A 10752-nucleotide genomic window follows, 5' to 3' on the forward strand; every position below is an offset into this window, starting at 1 on the left:
GAACAGAACTTTTTTAAAAATAAGAGTTAAAGAATTTTATCCATAAATAAAAGATACTGTGTTGGGCAATATATCCAAGTCAAGTGTATAACAAAAATACCGGGGTTTTATGGTGCGTGGTGCTGTGCTAAGTTAAAGTCTTGTACTTTTTCTTTTTGTACATTGTATAAACAAGTTTGTGTTTTTTATAAAAATTAAATTTGACTGTTGAAAACTTAATCATAATCTCTAGTGAACATTTCAATTTAAAAATGATTGTCGAGGACATGGAATGTTTTCTTCCAAACGACTGGGAACCCATGAATTTAAGAAATGAGAAATACAGAATTGTATGTCTCAATCCTAAAAGCAAGGAATACAACATGGTGCATTGTCACTTTATAGAAAATACTTCAGAGCGTTTTTATAGAGCAATACAAGGTATTTATAGAATACAAAATCCATTTTTATATACAAAGTTTATACTAAAGGCACATGAATATGAACAAAGAGGTAGCTATGTTGCTGAAAGATTATTCCATGATACTGCTCAGGAGAATAATGAGTCTATAGCAAGTTATAATTTTGACTGGCGTTACGGTGAACGTTTTAAGTTTGGTCCAGGTGTTTATTTTTCAAAAGATGCTCATTTGGCGAACAAACATTCATCTAAGAACAATGGTAAATTTAGATCTGTATTCATAGCAAAAGTGCTGATACAGAATGTCCAGGATGTTGACGGGGATATATTTTTACCTGATTTTGGGTATGATACTGTTCTTTGTCACAACAGAGAAACCTATGTGAAATATTTTGATGGGGATTATTATCCTGAGTATATGATTGACTATGTCTGTCGTTAAGTTTATTTTTTACTTCTATTACAAACCAATGAAGAGTATATTTTAGATATTTTGCTAAATTTTCTAGCTTTAGAACAGTATTGGTAGGTATAGTCAGTTAAGAAAACTTTGGGTACTATCACTCAACAAACAAAAAATTATAAAAGTATACTTTTCAGTGATTTGTTTATTAGTAATGTACACTGCATATTTTTATTACTATGTTTTTTATAAGTTTAAACTGTTTATGTTGATTTTCTTTGTTTGAATTTTATTTTTTAAGTTTCTTAAACCTTTTCTTTTAGTGAAGTTCATCAATACTATTTTTTATCTACAGTTACATAATATGCTCTAAATAAGGAAAAAGATCTTGCCAAATATCAGTTTGCTTGGGGGGATGGCAAGAACTAAAAGAATTGAGATCTTTTTATTTGATTTATGTAGACAAAAAATGTAGGTGAACTAAATAAATAAATATTAAAAAGTAGTAAATCAATAAGTAAATTAAAATATAATTAATTGATGTGATAAATTTGGAAATATTTTCTAAATTTTCATTTTGTGAACAACAGCAATATCATAAGTCAGACAATTTTAAAAAAAGTGAATTTGAATGGTTGAAATCTGCTAGACTTGTATAGCTTACATTTATGCAAGGAATGTGCGCAAGCCTACATTTCTTGATCTTTAAAAATGTTTCTAAATACTAATTTATATTATTCCTCATGGGCAAACTGAATTGTAGTCCAAGCGGGATCTGTAGAAAAGAGGACCATAATGTTAATTGACCATTGTGCTTAATTAATTTTTGCTTTTTGTACCCACAACAACACCCCAAAAAGTGCCAAAAAATGGAGTTTTTCCTTTAAATTTTTTGACCTTTAAACGTAACTTACAATCTTTATATTTTGCCTAAAAAAACTTTATAATACAACTGAAATGTGTTCTAAATTTCGTTAGGATCAGTTTAATAGTTTTTGTGCTATAATTTTGCTATTCAGGGTTTGCCAAAAATTACAAATTTGCAAAATTTTGCTGGGTCCAAAATAAGCCAAATAATGAATTTTTTTATTTATAAAGAAAGGCTCAAGTTTTCAAAGGCATTTTGAAAAATTTAAGTCAGTCAGATAGGGGTGCGTAGCGAATTTTTTAAAGTTATGAACAATTTTGTGGCTTATAAATAAATAAAATAACTTTATAATATAAAATAACGTGAGTTTTACACATATAAATTTTTCAAAATTTGTACATTTGTAGAACTTTGAAAGATATTTCTTAAAAAAAATAATGCATTCAGTTTATTGCTTGCTGAGATATCAAAGCTTAATTTACTTGCAGCAAAAGAGTTTTAGTCATACATTTTTTCAGATTTTTTCTCATTTTCTGGCTTTCCAGAAAAATATCTTTTTATTTGTTTTTGCACAATTATAACTAGAATATCAAAATTCTCTGCAATAATAAAAACTAACTTGTTATCTAAAGACAAAATAATGGCTGTGTTGACTATATAAGTCAACTTTTGCCTTAAAATAGTAATAAATTGTTTTTTATTATACTTACATTTTCTGAGTATCCATCAAAAATAATATAGCTGCCGTTTGCATAATGTCTTAATACAAAATCTACATAACTCTTTAAGATACTTCCAAAGTCCTTTACTTGAGCCAAACCACCTTATGCAGCAAGAATCCACCGTCAATCACATGAATGCAATTTTCAATTGATGGGTTTTCGTTTAGAGCAATATAATTTTCATAAAATTTTGATTTTTCAGCTTTGCATAAAAGCCCATCATTAAAAATTGATACAGGATATGATGCTAATCCGTATGACAAATTATCTTCCAATTCTGCTTGTTTGACATACATTGTTGCAGCTATTCTATGAAAGATTAAGGTAGGATCAGTCGGTATTTGCTTAAAAACGAGTCCTTTATCACTTATGGTTAGGTGACAAAGGCATGCCAATTTTAAACTTTGATATCTCTGCAATCAATAAACTGAATGCATGGTTTTTTCTAATTTTCCTTAAAAATTCTATAAGTGTACAAATTTTGAAATTGATATGTGTAAAACTCATAAGTTATTTTATTTATTTGTAGCCAAAAAAATTTTTATATCTTTAAAAAATTTTGTAGATTATTATTATTCTAGTTATCGAATTGCAAAATTATTATGCAAAAGTCATCAAACCGATCCTAACGAAATTTACCACATGTTTCAGTCATATTAAAAAGTTTTTCTAGGCGTCATACAAAGACTGTAAGTTATGTTTAAGGAGTCAAAAAATTTAAAGGAAAAACTCCATTTCTTTGCACATGTTTTTCATAATTATTGCTAATTTTAAACAATAAACATTAAATTTTCAATGTTTATCTAGTCAAACATTAAAAAGCAACAATTTTAGATTTTTTTCAGATTTTGTTCAATAAAAAATTAAGCACAAGGTTTGTGACTGGCATATATCGCGATTATTGATACAAGGTACATCCCGAAGTGATTCCAGCAAAAAATAGACTCCTATGGAAAATGTCGAATTCAAAACAGATCCCGCCTGGACTACTGAGCAACTAGTGTTAGATAAGTTTATTATTATATTCCTTAGCATTGTTTTAATCATTTTTGACCAAAAATTGATGAAAGTTCTTGACATAAAAATAACTTTGATTATTAGAGAGATGTTTCATTAACAATCTGTTAGTATTCTGTACTGCTAAACATAGATCTCTTTGATCACTTTTAAATTTCTATCATTCTACAAGTTTATTCATTAATATTATCATAAGAGCCTCGATCTTCACTTTATTTGTTTTTTGCACTACAATTCCTGGATTTTTTATCTGTGGATCTAGGACAGTAATGTCTTTCAATCCCTTTTTGTTTATTTTCATTACAGGTTGATTTGCTAGAAGTGAAGTTTTTTGTTTTTCTAAAAGAACATGAAAATTTTGTATTTTAATATAATTGGAATAAAATCACTAGCTGATCTTTGGATTTTTCGCTTCATTGGTTCTAGTCCGATAGCATAAAGAAATGTTTTCTGACAATATTCTCATTTGAATGCCATTTTGTAGACAATTAATGCATTTATGCATTAAGTTAATTTTCAGCCCCAGCCATTTCTTCGGCTTCCTGTTCTAAATTCAGAATAATTTTGTCTTATCTGAACTACATTACCCTCGTCTTCATTTTTATCAAACTGATCCAACACCTCATCTCCATTATCTTCTAACTCTTTCAACCATCTTTCCCAAACTTTTATTTTCTATTTGCCATTAAGTATATGGTGACTAGAATTCACAAAAAATATAAACCTACACAATACAAGAAAAATTACTTAGCTAATTACTAGGCTACTCAGTATTCTTCAGCATTTCTAATGAACTGACAATGAGGAACATATGCAGTCTTATGAAGCAACCATGCAAAAAAGCATTGCAAACACAGTTTAATAATGTTTGGAATACTATGAGACATTCATAGTTGTAACTCCTGTGTCACAATTTTTGCTCTTTCACGTCCCCAATATATTTTTAAATTCTCAACTAGAAAACATTAAGGAATTCTTGATCATTTGCTGTAAATGTCTACGTTTCTTTTCAATATGTTAACAGTGACCCTATTAGCTTTTTATAGCTAGTCATTTTTCTTTTATTTTCTTCGTTGTCGTTACCCCCTAGTGATCACTCATAGCTGTATGAAAGTATCATATATTCATGTATTCTAGATACATGAAAGTATCCACATCTAATTCCATATCATCAAATATTAATCTAGATGAGACATATTTTTCATTTTTTTTTTTTGATGACATTTATTTCAATCTCATTTTCACTACAAATACCCTTAATGATGAAAAGCTTCACTCAACGACTCATATAGACCTTGCAATGATGTTGATTTCATCTGTGTATCCGATCACTTTTTCGGATATATTAAAGATTGTGTTATTTTTATTAATCTGGGTCTGCCAAATTACTTTTTCCAGTGCAAGGTTGAATCAAAGACAGGATACCCCCCTGTTTTAGTTCATTTTTGCACTAAAAGGGCATTGAAATGTCATTTTGGATTCTCTATGGACTTTTTGAGTGTTGACCCTTCGAAATCAACAAATATATGGTGGATAACAATATTGAACTCTAGGCTGTTCTCAAGAATGTGTCTGACTACAAAGGTTTAGTTGGTTGTTACTTTATTAAGCTGAATGTCACTCAATTTGTTCTGTAAAATCAAGTATTCCATTGCATAATACTTCGTGCAGACACATTATCATGGAGATTATCACAATCTTGTTATTTTTCTATTTTAGAATGACTTCTTTAATTTCTTCTTCAGTCGGAAGCAGATATTGAGCATTTACAGCATTAAAAGTATAAAAACCTATAGTTTGTCTTCCTCATTATTGGCTCATATCAGTCCTTCAACATGTTCTGCCCATCTGTTTAATATGTTGTCATTGTCACTATTTATGGAGCCCTTCTTATCTTTGCAGGCTGTTATTCTAGTTTTGAACTCTTTTTTATAACTTTATTTGTTTGTGAAATTTTGGAGGGATGTGTAAAATTTTCATAATCTTTCAGGGTTGATGGCGTTTTTGCTAACTAGTCCTTATTTTTCAAAATATCTTATGGCCCTGTGTTTATTACATTATTGCATTTAGCCCAGTGTTCTCCTATATTTAGGTTTCCACAAATTTATGGCAAAGTAGCTTTAATATTTGTGTCAATGTGCTTCAAAAATTCTTGTAATTATCTATTTGAAACTAGACTGTTCATGAGCAGTGATTAAGACACTGTATAGGTCAAAATCTTTAAAACAATTTTTCTCAAATATTTATCTGACACATGTTTTAATATTAAAATTAGATTCTTTAATTATAACTAAATAGGAGAGAGATTTTCAAATATTTTTGTATTCTAGTAGTAAGATGTTATTTAGTATAAGTGTTAAGAAGACTGTTAAATTTAATATCTACATAGATGTCTCAATAATGTAATTTGATTTTATCTAAAATATTATCTGGGTCTGGAATATAATACTTTTTGATTGAAAGATTTATTAATTGTGCTCAAAGTTACCTTAAATTTGTAAAAATGATTATGGGAATTGGAAAAATATATAATTTTCAGATTAGCTTTATTATAGTAAGTATTTACTATAAAAATTGCAATATTAGTATTTATTAGTTTGCCATTATCATATACAGTCAACTCTCATTTATCCGTAGATTGATTGGTACAGTTGCCATGAATAACGAAAATCACAGATAAGCCAAAAAAATAGTGAATACCTAGATCATACATCAAAATCTCCTAAGCCAAATGCACCGAAAAGCTGTTGTAGCAATTATTGGACATTATATGGTTGTACCATGATGGTTTGTAGGGTTGTTTAAAGGAATAAGACATGGGAATTTGCTAGAGACCGACCGAATGTGATTTTTTTGGCCGAAGCCGAAGCCGATGCCGAAGTTCGGCCTGTAGGTTACCTTCGGCCGAAGCCGAAGCCGAAGCCGAAGGTGACTAAAAATATACCTATTATATGTTAAAAATTTAAATAATGTGCTTTATTTTTTTATTACCTGATAAGTGGTAAACAAAAATATGAAAGTATGAGATAAAAAGTCAAACACTTATACATTATTTGGTAATAGAAGCGATAATAAAAATAAATAACATTATAAAACATTAAAGTCGAATAATTTATAGTCAATAGTCTTTGTTTTGCCATTTAGGTATCTAGTCAAAACACCAGTAATCGTGAGTTTTAACAAATACAATAAAATTATTATTATCAGAATTTTACTACGTGAGAAATATTCAAATGATGATCTTTGAGACATCTTGGCCTATTGTTAAAATTTATATCCTACCTAATACCTGACCTAAAAGTTTGTAAAACGTTTTAGTTAAGGGTATAAAATAGGGTGTAAATATTATTTAAATTATCAAAGACTCGCCGAAGCATATTGTTCAGAGATTGTTTCATTTCTATAGTATAGTAGTATAGTATACTGACAGAGCATTTTATTATTCCACCTTCGGCGAAACCTTCGGCTTTGTTTCGGCCGAAGCCGAATTTAGGCCGAAGGTTTAAATATTGGCCGAAGGTGGCCGAAGCCGATTAATCGGTCGGTCTCTAGAATTTGCATTCCCATGTTTGGTTTTTATGTTTTATAACCATTCTTTTAAAATTTCTTTTTTGATTGCAGTATTGATTTTAATTTTATTTATATTTGGCTTGTCTGCAAGGGTTCATCTCTTGATTTCATTATTCATATAATTTGTTGTATCAACAAGAGAACCAAGATAAAAATTTTTTGAACAGATTTGATGGTTTATCAATTACAAGTAGCTGTTAAAATGCTTCTTTAACTGCAGATTCTCTTCTTTTTATAATGTCTATGTCATCTTTTTTTTCGTCTTTATAGAGGGAGGGGCCTGGAATCTTCAAAAGACATCTCAGTCCAGGACATCGCCTGACTGACCTTAGTGCAGGATTCGTTCTTCGTACTCCCGCCGATAGTTCTTGAGGTACTTTAAAATGCCCTCTCGTCGCCGAGCCTACCCCGAACGCCTACCTGCTAAACCAGAACCTCCTGTGTCATCCAGCGATCGGGAAGCAGAATGGCTGCTGTAAGGCTGGCATCACTTCTGAACCACTACCTTCATTCATTCATTCTCCATTCATCCACATCAACACTCTATTCATCAGCAAGGAGGCTCCCTATGCCATCTGCATATGCAAGAAGTTGGATGCTCTTATTAAATATTGTGCCATTGGTGTTGATTTCATGACTTCTTCCCGTAAGTGCACATTTATACTTTTCTTGTCGTGCATCATCTCTTGTTTCTGGAAATATTTTCTTTGTTTTGTCGAAATGTTGTCAATGTGGAATGTTTTCAAGGATCATATATTCAGTTATCATCTTTCTTTAGTTATTTGGTCCTATTTTATTTTGAATTTTTAATTTTCAAATTAAACTTATGACTACCCTGACTATACACTATGACAAATGTCAAAGCAATTCAAAATCGTGGTAAAAAAAGCATTATAATTTATGACAATGGGAGGGTCGCCAGAGCATCATATCTATGTTATGGGAGCATCATATCTACATTTCTGTTGATCGAAGCATGTTGACCTACTTCCCTCGCCGCCATTGCTTCTTGGACCTTAACATTCCAAGTCTTCTTTGGCCTTCCTTACAACGGATACCTCCTCTTTTCTTTTCGACCATGTATTCTCTTCCATTCTCTGAAGGTGTCCATATCACAGCAGCTGCTGCCTATTAATGATATCAACAATGTTGCCTTCTACTGGCATCCTCCATCTGATCTCATAATTCCTTATGTGCTCTATGTTATGGGACTCTTATATACTCTAAAGCTAGTATATAGGATATTCCAATTGCCATTCATTCAGGCAAATCTTTTGTAATTGAAAATATGCTTGAAAGTTGTAATCTGAAACTTGTATCATTTACCATTTTCACATAATAAATACATCACTCTTTGCAGTCTAAGTTATAAAAAAATATGACTATATGAAGAATTTTTTAGTTATATTGCACAAATATTCGTTTTTTTTTTGTTTTGACATGTCCAGATCCGGAAGACCTTTTTATCAAGAACACAGACCTGCACAATTTAAATGTTAATAATTTTTTTCATTTAACACCAATTTTGTTTACCACAAATATCTAATACCACAGATCACTACAAGATCTAATACCACAATTTTGTTGCATTGCCAATTACGAATACCAACTCTATTTGTTGCCATTACGCAAGTACCTATCATGCAGAAAAAATTTTAAAAATATAATTTAACTTGAACAAACTGCTATTTATATAGTTTTTTCAATGTATATTAACAAACATTTTCATCAATCCAAAACACGAGTAGTAAGCGAGAGTGAGCGACAGAAAAATAAAACCTTATATTGCCCTAATAATATAGTGCTGACTAGAACTGCATCCTATTCGAGTACCTGCTGAGCTCCTGCTTTTTCGGCGCTGTATGTACATCTCTGCTTGGTTGTCTTCATCAACCACCTGGCTAGACCCTGACTAGATGGAATCAGTCTATGTTTCTATCTGTAAAATAGCTGCATCCTGTTTTTGACGAAGATGTCTCTGGTCTTAAGGATCTTCTTTAGCCTGGTGGTAGAAAGTGCTTATCCTCTTCACGGTCACCTCCCCTAGTTGTATGTACTGGAGTCTTTCTTGAATGGTTGCATTATTACCATGATGAGCATGGAGTCTCTGTTCTTACCAGCATCTTCCAGTTGGTTTCTGACTTGGAATTCCCTATTGATGTAGACCACTCTAATGTAGACCTGTTATAACTAGATCTTAGGGTTGGATTAATCTCTTCTCCAGTGATGCCTTTCTTTTGATTTTGTGAGTGATTCTAGTGAAGTTGAATTTTTGTCGAAGTGGACTAGGTATTTGACATTTTCTTCTCCTTGGATCCTGTTACCTTTCGTCCTTATTTCTGCTCTTTATGGTTGGACTTTTTGGCTGAAAATGATGAACTGGGTCTTCTACGCGTTGATTTTGATATTACATTTGTCTGTGCAATCTCTCCTATCATTATCTCTAGGTGGGTTTCCAAGTTTTCGATGATTCTTGTGTTGTCCTTTGCTGCTGTGTATATTCTGTATGAAGTGCATAGAGGTCTCTGTTCATACTAGCATCAGTGAGCAAATCTGAAATAAAAATATATAATCACGGCTATAAAATACTTCCATGAGGCATACCTTCTTGAACTACTTGCATCCTATACATCTTTTGATCCAGTGATACTTGAAAAAGTTCTTTTATTCAAATATATGTCGCATATGTTGACTAGTATTATAATGTATAGACTATTAAGTATGATGACTGATGACAGATTTACAGCTTTTTTCAAACTGGGTAGTAGGCTTTTTTATATCTAATATGGGCTTTTTTGTTCTTTTGCCTGTTCAATATTTTTCCTAGATGTTGTAGTAGGGATATTGGTCTGTAGCTTTTTGGTCTTCTTCCGTCTTTGGTTTCAGTAGAGGAAAAAATTTCCAGTTGTTCGGAAAGTTTGCATTCCTCAGACAGTATCTATTTATATATGATGCTTCATTTCTGAAGCTCTTCATCCTTTGGGTTTTTTATTGTTCTTGGCACTTCTTCTGGACCTAAACGTCTTCTTACTCTAATGTAAATCCCTTTCTGGACTTATTTTTTCTTAGCATTCTCCAGACGCTGTCATGGTTTTCTTTTGCTCTTAATATATTGTTTGTATATTTTCTTAGTTTTTTTGATTTACTCTTCTTGTTATATTCCTTTCTTTTATTAATTCTTTCAGTTCTTCTGTCACAATTAAAACTGTGTTGTTAATTTTTTTTCTGGGTATGCTATTCTCCATTGCTTGTTGTATTTTTCTTGCGATTACTTATACTTTTCTTTCTACATTTTCGTTGCAGTTTGCTTCTTTCCATTTCCGTCTTCCCGCATTGCGGAGAATATATCAGGCATCATCCAATTTTATTTTTATTTACGCCAATTTGTAAATAAATCAGTAGAATTGTATTAATGATTGTACAATAAGGGCTTTTATTACAAAGGGTTGACGTGTGGTTATAGCAGATGTAACATTTTTTGTAAAAAAATTATAGGTGATGGAATATTTTAATTATTTTTAATGTTATTGAAAATCTATCGAATTCTACTGTTTATTTAAAGACAGCCATTTTGTAAAAGGTCTGTGTTATTAGTTTGAACAACGCCTATACTACTACTTAATTTTATTTCCATGCAGTTCTTTTGACTGATGATCTATAACTTAGATCTTAGGCGTTATGTATATTGTACAGGAGTCAAATGAAAAGCTTCAAATTGTGATTAAACTGAAATTATATAATTAGTATATAAGTAGTATCACCTATAACATTA

The 10752-nt window shown here is 31.1% G+C and overlaps 1 protein-coding gene across 1 annotated transcript; it reads left to right on the forward strand.

Annotated features, from left to right (window-relative positions):
• The first annotated feature begins 251 nt into the window (after positions 1 to 251).
• Positions 252 to 842, forward strand: LOC140439006 (protein mono-ADP-ribosyltransferase PARP12-like). Its single transcript, XM_072528638.1, has one exon. It carries the CDS (start codon positions 252 to 254, stop codon positions 840 to 842), a length of 591 nt encoding a protein of 196 aa, XP_072384739.1.
• The last annotated feature ends 9910 nt before the right edge of the window (positions 843 to 10752 follow it).

The sequence above is a fragment of the Diabrotica undecimpunctata genome, chromosome 4 (assembly GCF_040954645.1).
Source record: "Diabrotica undecimpunctata isolate CICGRU chromosome 4, icDiaUnde3, whole genome shotgun sequence".
Taxonomy (NCBI): domain Eukaryota; kingdom Metazoa; phylum Arthropoda; class Insecta; order Coleoptera; family Chrysomelidae; genus Diabrotica; species Diabrotica undecimpunctata.